Source organism: Glossina fuscipes, unplaced genomic scaffold (genome assembly GCF_014805625.2).
Source record: "Glossina fuscipes isolate IAEA_lab_2018 unplaced genomic scaffold, Yale_Gfus_2 28, whole genome shotgun sequence".
Taxonomy (NCBI): domain Eukaryota; kingdom Metazoa; phylum Arthropoda; class Insecta; order Diptera; family Glossinidae; genus Glossina; species Glossina fuscipes.
The window spans coordinates 10658331-10680235 of NW_023998423.1; the positions used below are offsets into that span (position 1 = coordinate 10658331).

Consider the following 21905-nt stretch of genomic DNA (forward strand, 5'->3'; position numbering starts at 1 on the left):
ATGCATAAATATGCATTAAAATATTTATCTAAAGATGCATGTACAATAAAAAATCAATAAAATTTAATTGAAATCCTCAAATATAAGCATACACAATCACACATAAATATATATACATAAACATGCATACACATTTATTGTGGTCATATTTAGTTATATAAAATTTTCTCTGAATTTGACATAAAACATTAGCAACCAGAGGCATTTATGTATAAACAGCAAATACTATACATAAATATATATTTATGTATATATATGTATATATATATATATATATATTATCCGGCATAACTACTTACGTATATACATGCATGTTACTGAAATATTGTGGAATATAAAATGTTAATTTATAACATTTTGCATTATTTTGAACCCCCCACCACACCTTAGTCTAAATCCTTAAATTAAAGAAAAACCTCATATTCAATAACCTACAACGGACCGTAAGGATAATTGTAAAGTATACACATATATAATATATATATATATATATATAGTATATATAATATGTGTATTTGCATGTATATGCATATAGAAAAACAACAACTGAATATATATATATATATATATAATAAATTAAGACACGTACACTAACAAAAACAACAGCAAGAACAATAACAAGATGAAAAACAACAATTAAGAAGATGAGTAAATAAGAGTTGTGGGTAAAAGCACAAAATTGAGCTTAGCAACAATATTCATTCTCTTCAGGAAATTTTAAAGGAAAATTTTCTTAAGCAAAAGTATCTTATGCACAAGTACAATAAATGCTTATGGTGTATGGTGTAGGTGTATGCTAATGTATGTATATATGTCTACAGTTCTATAAGGTTATCGAAAATGTATAAGAAGTTTGACTTAGAAACCCACAGCATCACACCACTATGTCGTTCATAACTACACTGACTAGTCTAACTAAGTAACAAACTAGCCTCTTGTGAACTTAAATTGTGCACACACAGAATCGCACCATGCTTTCGTAAAACTCTTCTCTGTTTAACTTGCCAGTATTTGAATATTCCTGTTGTTGTTGTTAGTGCTGCTGTTGTTGTTTTTGTTATTATACTTATGCACATAAACGCCCAAATAATCTTCAACATTTAATTAGTATTTCAATATAATTTACATACTTAGTTATAGTATATTGTTTGTATATATATATATATATATATATCCGTATGTGTATGTGTATATGTCTCCGTTTTCAGCTATGAAGAGAGAGATGTCAGTATAGGTATATATACACATAATATTAATAAGTTTAGAAATAAAGTAAAACGATTTATTATATATACGTGCATACATACATATATATACATGTATACATACATATGCATACATAAATATATATATACGTAGCGGACGTTCTTGTAGTTTAATCAAACATCTGTATGTTCGAGGTGGTGTAGGGGGCAACTTGTACCCTCGTACCCATGTCTCTGCTTCTTTCGCATTATAAAGCAAGTGAATGAATTTAAATTTCTTATGCAGGACATAGCTAAAGTTTTAATATATGCATGTGCATGTGTATTCAATAGTTTTGTGGCATGTTTGCACATGTGTGTATGTATATATATATATATATATATATATATATAAAGGTATCTATGTATGTACATATGTATACACATACATAGGTACACCAATATACACATTAACGTGTGTGTATTATTCAAATTCTTTACTAACACCTTTAATGTTATACCAAAAATTTTGAACTTCTTCACTTCTTTGTATGTACACATATATATATATACGTTTTACGTAATTCTTACTATATACGTGCGATATACACTTAGCCTAACGCCAACATATATGCAATTGCCTTTTATAATTAATTTCAGAGTTAAGTGTATATGTCGTCTAGGTTTTCTTAGTTCTTAGTAGTATGAGTGTATGTATATAACGTTGAGTTATTATAAAAGTAAAGATGTTACGCAATGGCTTTTCAATAAAGACATTTCATATATACGCGTGTTTTTGTATGTGTGTGACTGCATTTTTGCGAAGAAAATTAACATGTATATATACAAGTATATGAACATCTACCTTCGTCCTAAACCATAAGTAAGTACGAGATAAGTGTAATTTAATACGAAACTTCTGTAAGTAGTATTGGGCATAAGGCCAGTTTGGACATATCCCTGTATCGAGATCGAGTGCAATGCATTAACTTTTCATGGAGTTTAATATTTAAAAAAAAAAATAGAAAGGACTTATTTCAAAGTATTCTCCTTTCTTACTTATATTTACTCCAAAACTTATAAAATATTATGTATACACATATATGTGTATATACACCTATACTTTCTTCCATTAAACGCGTCATTTTAAACTTTGTACCATTCTTGAAACATCTATTTCTCTTGTGTCTCCCCGTAAGCAGATTAGACAGTTCTGCTTGCTTACATGCCCACATAGATAAAACTGTAAAAAATCGTGACCATTAGAGAAAGTACAGCCAGTGTGTTCGAAATGAAAATTGCGAGCTGTTAACTCCAGAAATCTATCTATCTGTACATACTTTCGAAAATCCTCAGATCTACAACTAAAATCGATTCGATTTAAAAGCGGACTAAGATTAGCTGACCGTAGACAAAAAGTCCCAAACATTTTATTCATATAACAAATTTTGTAAAGCGGTTTCTGGTCAGATATGGTCATATCTTCAAAAAGTTTACGGGTTCCGGACTCGCATTTATTAACAAAGGTGTCTTAAGTATGATGTGCAATTAATATACATTTCATGCTTCATATGGGATTTTAGCTTCATTTTCTGTTAGCATAGTAAGACGAACAATGATACTTTCTAAATTAGGGCCGCAGAACGCAAGAATTAAATATAATAAACTATATAAGAAATCAAGTTATTAAATATATAAATATTTTATAGTTAGTTTTTATTGCTTAAATAATTTCCGTAAAAAAATTTTTAAAATAAATTTTCCTCTTCGTAAATTTTAACTTCCATTGGCTTTGCCTTTGCCTTTGCCCATCTACCTCTTTCAACTTATTCTAAAAATAAATTACAAAAATATATGTATAAGGGTTCTGTGCAATCTAATTATAAATGCTGTTTTTATTATACTTAAGCCAAAAACTTATTAAAACCTTACACAACAACTCTGAAACTCATACGGCTATCGGAAGACGGTAAAATTCTTTTCTCTGCTCTTTTCCACTCTCCGCATACCTCCTCGAAAAGAGCAAAAAAGCCTTTCTACTTATTTATCTAACCATGCACACACACCCACACACACACACACACACACACGCATACAAACATACGCAAATATCCATATATACATATATACAAATATATATATATATATATATATGTATTGTTTGAAATCTAAAATTTAACTAAAATGTTTGTAGTTAACTTTTGCTCTTACCCGATATTACTGGATGCACATATAAAATACAAACATATACACTTGAAGAATTAAGGACATTATTAGAAGAGAATGGTTTGCTTAACTGCATGGGCTTTTTCAGTGTCTGCGGGGGCGGGGGATCTCTGCGTGGTTGATAAGTAATACTCAGCTATGCAAGCGAGTGTTAGTTTGCTGTTACAGAATTTTAAGGTGGTTTATTTGAAAATTTCTAAACCGACTATCGCGGACGGTAGGAATATATTAATTTTGTCAATTCATTTGTGAAAATCACAAATGCATGCTAACAGCTTATAGGGTAAACATTGCGAGATTGAACCTCCTGATTTGTCACTTCTTGTTTTCACGTTAATACTGAACGTTTTAATATTTTAAAAAAAATAAGACAAAAATTGTATAAATTAGATTTAAATGATGAATGTCGTTTCGTCAGGGCTAAAGAGTTGAAATGTGCTCTGAGAAAAAAAAAGTTCAACTTTAAAAAAAAAAAATTTTTTTTTTTTTTTTTGTAAATATCTCAAGCGGTCATATTTTACACACCTCGGAAGAGTATCCAATATTCGGTGTAAAGTAAATTATTTATAAATGGTTAGATATACGAAACTATCTTTACCTAAAACTCTTTACTTATCGTTTTTTCCCCTCTATTGGTTTCAAAATATAAAATTGTTGTAGAGTTTCATAAAATTTACATAAAATGTTAATGTTGACGCTAATGGGCTATTTAGAGCATAGAATTAGTAAAATCGACTAAAGCATAGAAAGCGACTCAAAACGTGCGGGAATGCATAGTATTAGCAAAACCATTAAATTCTGGCACAGAATTTAGTTAAATAGTTGTTTATTTACGACAGAAGAAGAAGAAGAAGAAAAAAAAAAAAAGAAGAAAGAATTCATTTTTCTAAATAGAAGAGATTTAAAGCCCCCGCCGCATTACGATATGAAGAGATTGCTGCTCCATTCACTGGAATTTTCGTACACTTCGTGTAGGTTGTACACATTACGATCATTTTCAATAAGAATCGTAAAATGTCACAAATAGTTGAAGCTACAGATTCACCTTCCAGTCTTTCCGACTATGGCCATGTTAACGGTCGTTAGTAAGTAAGTAAAAAAGTCATAGTCGCCTTAGGGTGAATATTTCAGTACTTATCACTAACCTATTTAAAAACGTATGTGGGTGTGGTGTGAGGTTGCAAAAGACAGTAAAGATCTACTTGCTGAACATATATCCGGTATGGCATCACATGCATTGCATTGCGTACATATCAAATCACATTTTTATAAAAAATTTTACACCGTCTCTTACGTCAAGTAAAGAAAAGATACGTGAATACTTTATCATTCTTGCAATGCATTATTTCGACTCCAGAGTTTAAAATGTAAAGGAAAATTATTATCATTTGCTTATGGTGAGAAAACTTAAAGGAATTTTTCTCTTAATACATAATCGCATTTTTAGTCGCGATAGTCATATCGTTAAGTTGAGTATTTTTGCCAAATGTCTTAATAAGTACGCTCAAGGAACCCGATGAACTTTCTATGGCGGAGACACAAAAAAAGAGTTTTCGAAAAGTCTCCTCGTAGCTGATAATAGAATAGAGCGCAAAATCTTTTAACTTTTGACCCTATCAGAGAAAAATAAATTAAATATATTCATTTTTTTTTCTTAATAATTTTAGTTTTGAAGCGAGTTAAAGAAAGAAAATTTTTAAACAGGATCTACGACATGTACATGGACAACAACATCTGCACTTACCTAGGGGAAATAAATTTCAAAACTTTTAAGCAAATAAAAATCATACAGTCTGCCAGGATAGACTATTAGATACCCTACACTAATGCGTTAAACAATTCCTCATTTGTTTTTATGATAAATAAAAAAAATTATATACTTTGTGTGCATAAAAAGCCATAATTTTCTTAGAAACCCTTACATGCGAGGAGGATGCAAACGTAAAGTGACGTAGCAACAATTGTCGTAGCTCTCATCTCTTTCGATTATAAAGTATTAAAAAACAGATTTCATCACTTCGTAGTGGCTTATGTGGGACAAAGGGACGCACCGACAGACTGACAGAACACGTCAATGTACCAAAATTTCTTAAAATATCTCACGAGCTGTGATTTGTAGGTTGAACGGAAAATTCAGAAAATTATTCTGAATCGATCGGTGTAATAAATTTTAAAGTGCTTGTGGACGTTCCACTTGGCAAGACCATAGTTAGTATACCAAGTGCCATGAGTGCCGTAGGATATGAATATCGTTTTCCATACCCAATTCGCTTCAAACATCGAACAATTTACTTGCTTTCGATAATCGCATCGAGAATATAATTAGTTCGCTAAAGAGCATTCCGATAAACTTTCATTGATAATAAAAAACCGATAGATGTATGTGAGAGGAATAGCAAAAACCTTTCCTTCTCATTGACGAGATCTCGGACATTTATCCTTTATTAGGTTTCGAGTCCTAATGTACACACCTAATGTAGCTACAGATAATGTAAAAAATATAATTATTGATATTATTATTTTCCTAAAGGCTGAGTGTGTGCAATAAACTTGGTTTTCCGCTATTAAATCATGCGTGTTAAGATTCCACGGGCGCGTACATCCGTAGGCCTTTACACTCAGGAGAAACAAAAGAATGTAATTTATAATCTCTAACAGATATAAATTTTAGTGCGAAAACACTTATCAAAAGTCGCTATAAAGCGAAACGAAAAGGGTAGCGTACGTTTAAGGTGACGACGAGGTTTGCGATTTCGAATAGGAAAAGTTTAAATACTTTTCAAGGGACTCAACGTCAACGTAACTGCAAGCAATTTGTCTGCATTTGTTTCCAGATCCTTAGCATATTCTTGCAATAAATTTGGTATAAAACGGTGTAGTTGTGTTAAAAAAAAAAAAAAAAAAACAATTCATCCGTAAGCGAATATGATTTTCTCACTGATTTTAATTATTATTCAAAAAATATTTTTAGGCTATTATATATATATATATAGTTTTTTGTTACATGTAACTGCCATAAATGTGATAGACACATAATTAGAAAAACACTAAAACTCAACTCAACACCCACACACTGACACAACAAACAGCATTATTGCTTAACGTAGCATTGTGCACGTGTGAGTGCATAAAAAGCTTATAGAAAAATTTCGAAACTGAAAAGACTTTAAACCATTAAAATATTACAGAGAGACGAACCCGGTGCGAAGACCGACAGCCTAAAGAAAAGTAGTCACAGTCTTTGTAAAACGGGAGATTTCACTACAAGAGAAATAAATGCAAACAAATTTACTGTCACAACTACATTGAAATGCATACATATTTAAAATAAGCGTTTAATTATAACAACAGCCTAAGAGGAAAATATTTCTAACCATCTAACAGAAAGAAAGGCATGACGTGAATGTATATGCAAAATTTTTATATGCGTATGTGTATGTTTATATATATATATATATATATATGCATGTGTGTCGGAGGATAGTCGATGGTTTGGCTTGTAAAGTCTAAAAATTAAATTACAAATTATAATGAATAACATATCAATGACGGAAAGAGAAAAACGCATATTCGCAACATGAGAGAGATTAACATGATCTCTGTAAGGAAATAAACAATTTTTTTCTAGTAAAAAAATTATAAAAGAAATTATTATTATTATTATTATTTGTAAATCATATGCATTAAATTATCTTTAGTAACATTGATCGTTTCTCGTTGGCTCTTGGATAGATTTTTCTGCATTTGTGCTTTAGAGTGTTTAGATATGAACGTTCTTCGTAACCGAAGAGACGCGAACGAAAAATGCAAATGATTTAACTGCAAGTGGATCTTTATAAACAATATCAGCGACGAGAAGACGTCATTATCTCTGTTGCAAAACTTGAAGCCAACGATGAAGAAGACATTACGAGAGATCGTTTGGCTTTGATATGAAAAAGTGCAAAACTAAGTACACATATGTAGACGCCTTTGCATATGTGGCACGTATAATCGAAAAAGTATTAAGCCCATTCTTAGTTACACGGCATTCACGGTCAGAATGCCCTGCAAAACGAAGTATTATCTAACAGTTGCGTTGGAGGTTTACTCTAAATTACTCTAAAAAATAATTTTCGAACTTTTACACTCACGCCTTGCCTGAAAGTGTGCATCATTTTTTCCATTTTTTATGTTATAAAGAAATTCATGGGCTTTTCATGGGCAGGAAAATCTTTCGAAAGTAAAGATCAAAAAGAAAGATTTGTTGTTTGTGTGTTTTTAGGGAAGTTTAATATTCAATTCGCAATGTTCGCCATGGCCGAGCAATTAAGGGAGCAGTGAATGGTAATTTGGCGAATGTTGAGCAAATCTGGTTAGCAGGCAATTAACGGCTGAATGAATCAAAAAATGTTAAACGATATGAAAATTTTGACTAAGCGTATCGTGATTAGAAGGTGATAAATATTTATTTCATTGAGTTCACATCGCTCGCAAAACATAACGATTTTGAGTTGTTTTTGAAACGAGTGAAAATAAATAATGAGTTGCAAGTCAGATAACCCGGGATAATAATGCGAGGAGATCAATGCCACTAAGCATTGCTTGCTCGTAAGTAGAGTGATTGTGCGTAGGAATATGTTCGACGAAATGTTTTTGTAGATCATGATCACATAACCTCAGAGAGCTAACAGAAAAGAACAGAGAAGAGTTGATGTGTCTCAAGAAAGACATGCAAAAAATTTTGGAAACTTCCCACGATAATGATAACGAAATTTTACCCTCGAAAAGAAGACTTAAAGGACCACAACAATTTATGTTTCATAATGGGTCAATACTTTTTAGAAACTTAATGATATGTTAAGTATTTGTCAATCACGAGGTATTTAAATGCGTAAGAGAAACAAGATTTTCAAAGCAATCGTTATTTCTTCTCTCCTTCTCCTTCTCCTTCTCCTTCTTCGTCTACTTCACCTTCTTAGCATTTTACATTGTTTAAGGTTGATCGCAACGCGTAATTGCTGTATTTAGATCAGAGCAAAACTTTAACTTGTTTTTTTCAAAAATTTCATTCGGTAAACATTTAATTCGATGCACACGCATCCACACAAATGCATAGGTATTAGAAAGTTGATTTGTAGTTCACGGATTCAATGATTCAGTAAACAAACCGAAACAAATGCAAAGTTAATATAGTATTATCTTACGCTATCTCTTTTTTTTGGGGGGGGGGGGGAAGGGGGGGGGGACTTTTTAGACGCTCAACTCATGATTTAAAGATAAACATAAACCCAAAATACAAACATATATACATATCTGCCTATTTACATATGTATAATGATATGTATGCATATAGGGATATATACATACATAGATACATAGACGTATGTACATATATACCTTATGTAGATATATTGTTTGCTATCTGCATTGGTAATTTGTTTAAACGACGACATTGACGTTAACTTTAATCATTCAAAAATCGAACAAGAAAAGCATCTCATCAGAATCGTCATCAGCGATGGTGATGGTGGTGGTGGCGGCAGTGGTGGTGGTGATGCTTAAGATAGGTTCTTTTTTTTCGTGTACTATATATATATTTACATATAAACGCATTTACGTAAGAAATTCTTTTTCTTTGTTGTGAAATTTATTTCTTATTCTCATGCTTGAGACCCTTTAATATGCTGATTTATGCTTAAATTTTTTTTTTTTTTTTTGTTTTGTATTTTTTTTAAATGATTTTTTTTTTTTTTTCTTTCGATTTTATTATTTGCGTTTAACTCTTGTCATCATCATATCATTGCTTATATGCATGTGTATGTCAGGGCATAAGCCTCGTTCCTTTCCATCAATTTCATGTGGTTTGAATAAATATATATTTTTGCATAATTCGTTTGGGTTATTCCATGTTTTACTTAAAGGAAAACAAAAGCAAAACAGGTAATGACAAGATTGTCATAAATCTTAAATACTTAAATACTGAGCTAAACTACTACACTACACTGTACACTGTTAAAAGAGTTGGCAAAGGTATGCTATAATTTATTTAACCGTATAGAGTTATTGAATCTTTTATGTTGTATTCGGTTTTTCTGAATAAGTTTTAAAAATTTCAAATGAAATAAAGAAAAAAAAAGAAATTTAGTTTAGTTATTTTTGCCAAGGCTCGGCTATGTTAACCGCGCGACTGTTTGACCCAACATAGTCGAAAATATATAAAATTTGCAGTAATAATTAATGGAAAGAGGTAGCGCATGACTTGTAAAATGGAATAACGTAAGAAATCGAGAACTTAATCAGTCTACCTTTAAGGTAACAATGTTACTTTTATGCTTCACACTTTTGAAAATCATGCCTTCATTAAAAGTTCAAAATATGTTGTGGATTTTTAATCGCCTGCAAAACAATCCTATATCTATTAGTTGTAAAGCAGTTGAAAAGTTTAAAGAAAATAAGCCCTTCATCGAGTCGGGGAAACTGCTTTATGCTTTAAAGGAAATCATTTGTGCCTCTTTGATAGAGAACGTCTGAGATGTTTCTTTCATAGGATGTTTGTGGACGTTTATGGAATTGAAGCTTTAAGGGAGTGGAAGAATGTTATTTCTTTTTGCTAATTGAAATGTTAGTTCAATCTGTTTAACAGTATGCTATGCAGGGTGTAATCAAACAAGACGTTATATTTTTGGCCATCGTGTTAACTACAAGGGCTCATCGTCACAGGGTGTAGAGCATGCGTTGCATTTTGGATAGATTTGGAAAGCGATTCGCTAGTCATCATGATGTTGTAGACTTCTTTCCTTTTCACAGCTGGAAGAAGAGACTGCTTCACGTGGAATTTTTTTGTCTGTCAGCAATTCGCCGATAATAAGGTGGGAAAGATTTAATTGCTTTTAATTGTAGTACAACTGCAGCTAAAGACATTTCTCCCATCGTAAAGATAAGCATTTCATATTCAGTTCTCAGCATAGACATGAATCCCACGTATTGCATTCTCTACAGGACTTCTTTTCCATATAACCACTTTCTAACCGGTATAATTACAATGCAATCCTTTCATTCATTAATTTATTTATCTGTTACACGGCCATATGGTCGTTTAATATCATCAATCATTTCAACACAAAAATCAAGAAGCCATTGCTTGATTCTACTCTAATCTATTGTGGGTTTTACAAACCTTTAATACATTTTTTGAATTTCTCACGATATCGTCACATAGTTCTCCTAGAGTTCGCTAGATTTCTAACCCTTATCGTTGAACTAATGATTAAAAGGTCATTATTTTCATTCCGATTAATCATGTCAGATTATATGTAGACACTTAAAACTTCTCGTCTTTGCGTTAGAAACATGGAACATGGACGATTATTATTATTAAAAAGAAAAGCGGATTGTTATGAACTCGCGCTTTAACGATTCGAACAAGAGCCCGCCGAAAATCGTCGCTTTCCGCGTCTCTTTCCATTTACCGGGTTTCATCAAGCGTTTCCCTTCGATGTCGAATTAAGTGCACTTGAATGTGATTAACTGCCCTGTCTTTGTCACTAGTAAACAATTTTTACGATACAAGTTATGAGTACAGCGAGTGTGGGACCATAACGAAGAGCGGATTTGATCTTCATACAATTTCAAATAAAAATTGTCTAAGATATAAATGTAGGCGCGATACAAATTTTAGCCATTAAATTGCCTTGGGATGGCATTCCAACCAAGGTAAGACCAACTTGTATGTTCTGCGAAACAGCTGAGAGTATAATCGCAATATTCTGAAGTTATTAACTAAACTTTTCCACGGTACCGTCTTGGCCGGTCCTTCGTGACAATCTAGTTTCATAGTTCTATCCTAATCAAGATTCTATTACTTCTTTCATGGTTTATTCCAAGCGAGATCTTTTATCCAGTATTTTATATAAATATATTCGAGATTTTAGAGAATTCTTTATTAAAAGATTGCAAGCTTTCATTAGCAAGGGCACTATAAATATTATATCGTAGTTTTGTGCAATTTTTTACAATCAATTTATGTAAATTAAAAAAAGAAAATCTTTTTTCTTTTTTTTTTAAGATTTTTTCCCCTAAAAGTCCATTATAATCCAATTAGTTTTATTTTTCAAGAATTTTTACATAAATTTAAAGCACAAGCAAAAATTTAAATGTAATGAAAAAAAAAAAATGTAGAGAATAATGTAAAATATAAAACAAAAATCTAATTAAAACGAGACATATATACATACATGCGTGAATACACAATTGTGTATGTATATATATAAAAAAATTATATAAAATTTTTATATGCAAGTAAAGAAATTGTTCATGTCCGTAAAAGACAACAGGGAGTTGTATTCAATAAAAACAGAGTCAGAGCGGGAACGAGATCAAGATAAAAAGCGAAAACTTTTGACATAACATTTACATGAAACAACAACGTAAATTCGACAGCAATACCTTCTATTCACTGTGGGTATAGAAAAAGTATTTCAACCAAAGTCTAGGTTCTTTAGTAAGGTTTCGATGTTTTTGCTCAAAAAAAATGGAACTATTGGAAATATAGCGAAAAGGGTTAGTTCTTGTGGATACTTAGGATCATCGATTGGAAATGTAGAGAAATTTTCCGAATTTCCTCAAGTTAGGCGAAACCGATGGTGAACGTGAAGCTTAAAAAGCATTCAAAACACATTTTCGCGTACAACTGCATTATCGAGGGTTAAGAGGAACAAGCCAATAAACAAACTAAATATCTGCGATCTTTTCGTAGCGACGAGATAATGGTTGCACTAAAATACTGAATAAGTTGCCTTTCCTTTCGCTTCCGTCAACAGTTCGCAGGAAATGTTCACTTAAATGTCAAATGTTCCTGTCCGTGGTAATGATCGGCAAGTTCATTATTATAAATTCACAACTCGCTACGTAGCCACTACCCGAAGCTTAAGCTTAAATTCCATTATTTTGATCTCTAATAAATATATTTTTATCTCTTTTTTATTTCTAACTGCTGGCCATTGTCAAGTTAATGGTTGTATGCCGCGAACTGTCAAAGCCAGCAACACTGTTCGACTAATTCACGCTATATTTTCAACTTTGCTCTAACAAAGCAAATAGTTGCCGTCTGTTCGTCTTCTTTTTTTCAGTCATTGTTAAACTAATTAAGAATTGAAATAGAGTAACTGTTTATTTTGCACTCGATGCGTAGAGGGCTTCATTTGTCGATATGAATCATGCTTTTTTCACGTTGGTGATGGATAAAAGAAAACCATTTGTTTTTCAATGAGTCAGCCCAAGTCTCCAAAAGCTCACAAGATGATAAGAAACTCATTGTAATGATCTCGTTCCGGCGTTATGTCAATTCGTTGGCAGTCAATGGTTTACGATCACTTATGTAGTTTGCACAGTCAAGTCCACAAGTTTTTTTCGACAAGGGCTTTTATTACACACCACAGCGAATCTTCGATTATAGGTTGGGTGGACAGTAGAAGAAGAAGAAGAAGATGATAAATACTTAGTCCACAATGCACGGCACATGATTTATGTTAAAAAAAAATTTCTTATATTTCAACTTTTTTTTTCCTGGTATACGTCTTTCCCCATCTTGAGCAAAGTTACTTATCTCTACTCAACACAATGCTTAGACTGTAGCTTCGTTTGGTGTAAAAGTTAATATGCCGTTATACGGGTCGTTTTACGATGTACGATATGCTTTGAAAGTTTCTAGAGTGTTTGAGAAGGTCAAGAGACAAGCGTGCCGGACGGTCGTTCACCTCTGACATTGCAGTGATGCCAAGCTGCATTTAAACATGTTTTGTTACACTGTAATAATTTGTGGCAGCAGCTATTGGTGCTTAGCCTACAATATTGCCTGTAAGGTGTGGAGCCTTATTGAAATCTATATAAAACAAACTGAAGTTGTAAATACGTCAAAAGAGTGGTAAGTATTTTTGCAAAATAATTCACATGACCCAATGACAAGCAATCTGGTGCTTACAACTTTTAAGACTACTCTATGGTCTTAAGGTAGGAAGGGTCCAACTAAATATACATATCTTACACGATCTCGATGTTTGCATTTTATAACTGCATTTGCAAAAATATTAATACACCCGCTACCCGAAACAGGAAATCACCTCGTTGTCCTTGGACAAGAGGAGACCACGACATCATGGCTGCCTTTAGAAAAAGTAAGAATCAAGTTATTATCTACCCTTGCAAAGCGATTTCCCGCAATATGCTAGAACTGACTGAACTGACTATCACGAGACAGTAAAAAGATTAGCTTGAGAGCCCATCCATTATATAGAAGCGATTTGATATCGATAGATAAATTGTTTTTTCTTTTGCAATATCTGATACTGGGGTGAATTTTTGAAAAGGCAATAAAAAGTTTTCAACACTTTTTCTACCATCATCAAGACATAGCGGTCAATTAAGTTGATCTTATCCTCGGCTTTGATTGTTTGTTGTTGGCTAACTGTTTCGAGTATTATTCATATAATGCAGCCATGCACTAAAACCAAGATTATGTAGGCCTTCGTTTAAGTAAACACATGTATTTTGCTAACAGAATGCCTTACTTAGATACATATATTATTGTTTAAGTGTATATATGTGTGTGTTTGTAAGAAAACAAATCATGTTAATTTAATTGAACATTTTGCCAAATTGAATGCAATTCTTTTTCTGGATCGTTTTTACTGCCTATGCATTTTCGTTGTAAAATTATGCAGAATATAAAAAAAAAAAAAAAAAAAAAAAGAAAGAAAAAAAAACAAAAAAAGACAATCTATGTGTATTTTGTATGCGATTGTGTGAACGCAACCCACTTTATCTAATGTTCAGAGAAGCTTTTGCTATTGCGTATTGCACATGTGCCGTTTATCCGACGATCGGTCTTTGGTACTAACTTAAATTATTTTATTTTCGTTTATTCATTTCATGGCATTTAATCTTTTCTATCTCTTGTCTTATGGCCTTAGCTTAATGTAAACGACAACATTGCCTCTTTTGATTTTTACTCTCATACATATACATTTATGCGTATGAAGACAAAGACTTCAAAGTCTTTTTCCGTACCATTGTGCTTTTTTCACTTTAAGTACTTAAATCTTAGTTTTATGTTAATAAGTATTGATTAACGTGTAAAATAGTGATCTCTGGGCAGATTGTAGTTTAAATGGCGTTACGGTTCCTGTTTTTTTTTTTCTCTTCTCTTTTCTCTTCTATAAAAAACATTGCGATCTATTAATTGAAAGTCCATCGCAAAGGTGAGAAAATTTTTTAAAGCTTTTGTGTGTGCGAAATATGTAAATATTTAAATTTGATATCAACACTGTACGTATGTTATATGGAGGAAGAATGCATTTCTGTTTTTAGTAAAACGCTAAAGAAACCCTTTGGAATGAGAAATAAATGCCTTACTATGCTACTTACGATGTTTCTCCTGAGAAAATATTAAAAGCTATGGCAATTGCTGTGCTTAACCGCCGCTAGTTGCCACTGACCGGACAATTATTTTTCACAAATATATCCTATAAGTTATGGTTTGAAAAGATATTCGGTATCATGTAATAATAATTTCCAAATATTCTTAAAATATTTTTTATACAGTGAAATACTTTTGTAATCTAAAAAGATTTAATCAAGGATGTGCATGCAATGCATGTTTCTTCACATGTCTTTAATATTTTATCTTCTTATAACTGGAAAAGTCTAATGAGAGATGCAAATAATAACTACTCGCGATATTGAACCTCATTCATAAATCATCATTTTTTCTATGTATATTATTATTATTATTGTTATTATTATTAATTTCGCCAGAGAAATAAATTCTAAGACTAAACTCTTAAGAGCACTAGCATTTAAGGCTATCGGCTTTTATTAAAAACTCTATCGCACTTGAGATTCGAACCCACGACCATTGACTTGCTAGTCGAGATTCCTCGTCTTCGGCTACTCAGGCGGATATATGCATATTTTTTTGTGTATTAATCATAAGTTATTTAGGTGTTTTCCAATAATCAAAACATGTTGCTATTCATTGCTGCTATTTGCTCTTAGTTTAAAATACGTTATCGGAAGTCATCTTGTGAAAAAATCAATTGTAAAGACTTTAATAAAGGAGCGCAGCAGGAAATGTGGTCGCTTTCTCTTCACTAATTTGCTGAGCTCTAATTAATCTCTAAACTAAGCATTTTCGAATGATGGATTCGTTAGATTGATGTAGTGGGCATACCCTCACTGTTTTACGTCTCGAATTATCGCAACGTATCGCTTTTACATCAGTTGGCATGTTTCAGCACAATTTCTCTTTCAAATGATATACAAGCGCCCAACCGTAAATACCTTTCTTGGTTTTAAAGCAAGTAATCCATTTAAGGTATGCGAAAACTGTGGCCTTAAATCTAAAGACAGAACAATATGACGCCATATCTAGAAAACTGCATAAAATGATAGAAGGGCCTGAAGTAATGTCAGCAAGACATTAGAAGCTGAAAATCGCTCAGATCATCACATCGCGCCTTTATAAGAGATTTCGGAGTAAAATTCTCCTTCTAGTATGGGAAGAAGTTTCAAGAAGAAGGGCAAAGCATGTTGTAGAGAATACTTCTATATATCCGGTTGAAATGAGAAATTCAGTTAGGTTAGAGGGAGAAACCTTAATAATTTAATTTAATATTAATTAATTTAAGTTCATATTTTGCAGACAGAATTTTGGACTCACAGCGAAACAAAACAATTTTAGATTTTCATTGAATTCATTGAATAAGAAACGATCCATGTTTAGCATTAAAATTATGCAATGTGAGGATGAGTGAACTAATTGTGAGCTGCATGTTCTGATAAAGCATCTTTACCATAAACACTGCGAAGCATTGTAAACTTGGTCTAAAAGCTATTGCTGAATGTAACAATTTTTTCCACAGCTTGAGCTCATTTTAAGAACGCAGTTATTTCGACTGCATTAAGACAAACTTTTTTCTGCATTCACTTGAGACGAACGTATATATTTAGTTTGTCAAAACGCATACTACATGCAGAAGGAAACTCTAGAGATCTAATTAATTACGTATGTCCTTCATCAGCATTAAACCTTTTCGTCTGTCTGTCAAACTGTCTATGGCAAATTGGGTTTAGTTTTGGCAAAGTCGGAGTGAGGATGCGCTTCTATTGAACTTCCTTGCGCATGCGTATAAAATGAGGCGGAAAATGATCAAAATTTCTCTTCAAAGTGAAGGTCAAGCTTGTATATGCCACATCATTGATAGGCAATTTCTTGCTAGCTGTCACAATTAAAGGCATTAACTGTTAAGATCCAAAGGGTTTTAACAAAATTTCGCGCCCGCTTCCATCTGAAAAAGGAAAAAGATAACAAGGACAAGGCTGGTTTCTAGTTATTCTTTTCCAGATTAGGTGTGAAAAATTGATAAAATCGTTGGCAAAACCATCACAAGCGGGGAGTTCGAGTTATCATTTCACGATACATGCAATGCATGCTAATCACTTTGTGGATTAAGATTTATTTTTGGATTTATTCGATCTGTATCTATTTATCTTATCGCAGCTGGAAGTTAATCATCAATCAAATTGCAAAACGAGTTCGTTCCCGAAAACAATGGGAAAATACCTTAAATATCCCGTAATATCTTCTTCTTTTTCAAAGGTGTTCACTGCCAGCTACATAAAATATGCACTAATATCGTTTTTTCTAAACTATGATTTTGAAATTTCAAACTTCCTAGTTTGTAATTCGTCGTGATCGTAAATGATTTTTAAAAATCTCTTGAAGTGTCTACGATATAAGTCGAATCGATATCGAAGAAATGAATTTCGGCTTTTTTTTTTTTTTAATTACATACAACCCGTAAATCTGTAAACGAAATTTCAACACAAAAAAAATATTAGAAAAGATAAAACCGCAGCGAATTCGCGGTTATTACTCTGCTGAATAATAGAAGAAGAAGAAAATAAAAAGATCAAAAATTTAAACATTAACAAGTGTATCACTTTCATTTCTTAAAGGTGACAATGGATAGGCTTCTCTTATACATCGCACTAAGCTTTTTTACGATTGGCAATAAAACTGAATCGAGGCAAATTTTTTTTTTAGAACTTTGAGCTTTATCGCATATTTAAAAATATATACTCAAAGTTTATTGCGTTTTTATATTTAGTTTATTGATCTTTTTTTAGTTTACGCTTATGTACACTTTAGCAAAGACACAACCCGCAAGAAATTACAAAATTGTGCGCCATCTTAAGAACTATTTTTGATTCCATCGAATATGCAGCCCTCGTCAAGTTCACATCTGGAATGCATACACTTTGAGAGCATTGTCAAAAGTAACGTATAAAAGAAATAATGTTGTACTCTCTAGACGGCCGATTATCATATTATTCTTTATTTTCTTTCAATATCTTTGAATTGATGTTTCAAATTTTTTAAGTTAATTCGTTTCTTTCTGGTACAAAAAATTACTCATTTTAAAAATTCTCAACATTTTTTTCATAAATTTTCAAAATTGCAAAGTTTCTAAGATAAGATTACTTAAGACATGATGCTGACGCCTACATTTGCCCATACAGCGGTTGGGCGATGTATATGGACATCACTAAACAAATTGCTTATTCGAAATTTTGCCCGTTGTGAACCCTTCTGTCCAGCAACGCCAAAGGAAATTTGCGAGAAAGAAAAGCCTGAAGCTAATAGAAGAGCCATGCCGGCGGCGGAGGTACAAAGAGAAGCTGAGTGTCACTATACTAAAAAATGCGTAGAAACGAAAAGTCAGCGAGCCTGCACGCCAAGGAAGCCGAAATGTCCAAATTGGGAAATCGAATGCCAATGTGCGAAGAGAGAAGGACAAAAGCACATGACTTGCGTTGAAATGGTAACTACAAAAATGGATCCAAACGAGTGCTGCCCAGTTGATGGAATGATTAATACCGAATGTGCTTCTTCACGAACTAAGAGTGAATTAAAGCGGGAGAATGAACCATTTAGATCTTTATGGAATTACCAGAGAGAGTGTTGCGTTAATAATCCTTGCCCTAACTTATTACCTCGTTTCGACGAGTTGTATTGGTGCCCATCGGATAAGTATACCCGCGAATATCAACAAACTTGGGTGGAATGTCCTCGTTTGAAAATTCTGCCACGCAAAACTTGTTGCTACGAGGATCTTGGTCTTCCACCAGTTTGCCGCCGGCCTAGACAGGCTAAAATACCAACAGCATGCGCTTTCAATCCAAATAAGTTAAATACACTGAAAAAAATATGCATATATGATCAAAGGTGCCCAAGAATACAAATGCCGTGCTGTATGAGAGCTCGCGTACCGCCAAAATGCACGCCATCCCATCCAAAGTCAAATTGCAAGAAATATTGTTGTCCATATCCGTCGCTAGCGGAATGTTGCCGCCAATGTCCAATACCGTCGAAGCCTATAGAATGCACCTGCAAACCGGCTTGGACGCCCACATGCGACGTCTACAGCTTTTTGAGGCGTAAGCAGGTATACAATTTACCTCCGCCGTTGCCTGCTTGGCCGCCAAAATAAGAGGAAAAATCAGTAAAAAAATCAATTGAAGCCGAAAATTTCTCGCCGAAAATAGTCGAAATTGCAACATGAAATGCAATTCCGATTATTTTCGTTTTGAAATTTTCAAAAATTTTCCGCAAACAGTGGAGCCGGATTTGTAATACTCGCACGTTGTCTTAATAATCTTGGGAATATTTTTTTTTTTCTTTTTGGTGGTAATAAAATTAAGAATGTATGCGTATGATCAGCCTCCAAAAAAAAAAAAACCGTATTCCTATTTTTTTCTTAGTATTTGAAAACGAGATATTCGAAGTTTCTCGTTTACAATAGTCGAAGAGTATCGAAGTCGTGTAAGGTTAGTTTCGAAAGTTTTCACATTCAGACAGAAGACAGCGCTAACTTCAACCCTCGTAGTTGAATTAACATAAGGAACTTCTCTCCAACTTCCTCAGGAAATCAAGAAATCTTGAGCTTACTATTCTCACCACATTTTTTACATTCTCCCTAAAAACTTCCATCCATTACACGCAAGAACCCATTTAGCTAAGATTTAAATAGATCTGTCTTGCTTTTGTTGAAAATTATAAATCTTTTATTGAAACTATATGCGTAGAATGTTGCTTGCTGCCAAAAAATTCGAATCGATACGTATAGCTTTTTCTTTCTTATGATACAACTTTTGAAAGAACTTAAATTCTGATATATTTACTTCAAAAATTTTTACCACCAGGCATAAATTTAGTGAACAATAACAAGCTTTAATCCAAATATGAGAATATCAAATTACACCAAAATTTTAATTTTTGGATTTAAGAAATGAAAAAATGAGTCTTCAAAGGACATCGTTTTGATTTGCCGGCTTCTTTTTTCCGAAGTTCTTCAAATTTTAATGATTTAACATCTGGCGGCGGTCTTCTTTATGCGGCGCATTTTTTGATAATAGGCCCATACTTCACACATGGGGACTATAGCTAAACAGTGGCATTCAATGGGATGTAGAGGTGGTGGACGTGTGCGAGAACATTCAGAGAACGAGGGATACGGAGCCTTCTTCTTCTTACATTTCATTGGGCTTCTGAAAACGGCGCATTTGGGTGGCTTCCGTGATTCTCGGCAATTAGGCAGCGTGAAGCTCGGACACGAACTGCGTGCAGACGCGCATACTGGACTGCAAGCCGTTGAAGGGCGATCTATCTTTAGTCGTTTTTCCATCGGCGGGTATTGGACTTTATCGTAACAACATATGACTTTTGGTTTTTTTAGCAGTTCTGGGCATTCCACCCACGTTTGTTGATATTTACGCTTCAATTTATCAGAACGTTTATAATATAATAAGTCGAAGCGTGGCAAGGCATCTTTGCATGGGTCGAGACAACATTCTGGCTTAACGGGGATAATAATCTCACGCTCGCTCGACGGCAAAGGGGGCGGATGTTGTTGTTTGACCGCTTCCTCTTTCTTTTCCGATTTTGCCGCCGCTTTCACGCATCCCTTTGCCTTCAATATGTCACCACAATGTGGTTCGCGGCCCTTGCTACAAGTGAATAGGCGTTTTTGAAAAAGCTCCGTAACAGTCGTTGCAATAGATTTATGGGAAACCAGGCGGCCTAAGCCAATCATAATCGAGAACGATGCCATCTGGATATTTCGTTTTTTAAATTTCTTTGATTTTTTTCTTTTTTTTTAAAAATTTTTACAAGAAATTTAGATTTTGTTTGTTACACTAAAAAAAAAAAAAAACATTAGATAGATATGCTTGATTGAAAATTGGAATTTAAAATGATGAAATTTTCAATCCATTGAAAATATTCGAAAATATTTTTTCAAAGCTACTGAGATCGAGAGAATTTTTTTTTTTCTTTTTTTTTAAATTTAAAATCCAGTAATATTTCGAACAAGTGAATGAAAAGAAGAAGAATTTATTTTCTCTTGTTACAAACAAATATCAAGCTTAAGCCTTAGCCTAAGTAAGTAAGTATTGTGTCATATAGAAAAATCGTCGTCTTAATTACAAAAGATTATGAAGAAGACGAAATTACGTTACAGGCTGCAAATCAAGTCCTCGCTTACACAATTATTTAGAGGAATTATTATCACATCCTATTTGGCAGAGTTCTTAAGCAAATATGCGAGTAACTAAAACTAAATAACGTTACAATTTCATTTCAGGGCTTTAACAATACCCGAAGGAAAAGTTCAATTCCCCCTGAATCCGCTTCGGCCATTGCCATAGTTAGGTATATACAGTTATATAGTTGGGGAAAAGTTAAAACCAATTTTATGTAAATTTTTTACAAAAAAAGCGAAATAAGTAGAAAAATTATGTATTTCTATTTAAGCAGGCGTTTGAAGCCTTTTATTATAGCATGGTATGAGTATGTTTTTCTAAGCGTAATGAAGGCAAGAAGACTTTATGTAGATAACTCGACTCTTCGTGTATATATATGTATATCTATTTGTATATGTATATATGTATGTATATGTATATATGTGTATAAGAAGTAATCATATTAAAAGCAAACAATTTCTAATGCTAAAATGTGTTTAAAGGATTTCGGACATTTCTGTGATAAGCTTTTATATTTCTCCTCAATTTTATCTCTTTTCGACGCAGTAACAAACTGAAAACTAAAAACTAATTTAATTGCAAATGTAAATGTACGTGAAGTAAGAGCGAGTGGTTGGGTAAAGTAGGTAAAAAGCGATACGGTCAAGAGAGTGACAGATATGTAATTTTATATATCACAATGGTTATGTAACCAAACTTATATTATTAGAAAATGACAACACATATAAAAATTTGATTTCATTAGAAACCTACAAAATAAAGTTACCATTGAAAGTTTAACGTTCGAATGTTCAGGAAACTTTAAATGCAGATTAAAAGTATATTTGTATTTGCATAGACACCGAGCACCGGGCAATTGTAGAAGTAAGATGTAATGTAGTTGCATTTCTCCGGTTATTTTACATTTCCTTTTAC

The 21905-nt window shown here is 32.9% G+C and overlaps 3 protein-coding genes across 3 annotated transcripts in view; 1 reads left to right on the plus strand and 2 right to left on the minus strand.

Annotated features, from left to right (window-relative positions):
* LOC119636598 (serine-rich adhesin for platelets) overlaps nt 1–21905 on the minus strand; it is a 153373-nt gene that overhangs the window by 43067 nt on the left and 88401 nt on the right.
* LOC119636599 lies at nt 17572–19158 on the plus strand. Its single transcript, XM_038032066.1, has one exon. It carries the CDS (start codon nt 17939–17941, stop codon nt 18938–18940), a length of 1002 nt encoding a protein of 333 aa, XP_037887994.1. The 5' UTR covers nt 17572–17938; the 3' UTR covers nt 18941–19158.
* On the minus strand, nt 19155–20639 carry LOC119636600. The gene has a single exon (XM_038032067.1). The coding sequence runs from the start codon at nt 20558–20560 to the stop codon at nt 19817–19819; it is 744 nt and encodes a 247-aa protein (XP_037887995.1). The 5' UTR covers nt 20561–20639; the 3' UTR covers nt 19155–19816.

Excerpts from the sequence above, each read along its gene's own strand:
- LOC119636599 (XM_038032066.1), top strand. The coding sequence starts at position 17,939 with ATGATGCTGACGCCTACATTTGCCCATACAGCGGTTGGGCGATGTATA.
- LOC119636600 (XM_038032067.1), bottom strand. The coding sequence starts at position 20,560 with ATGGCATCGTTCTCGATTATGATTGGCTTAGGCCGCCTGGTTTCCCAT.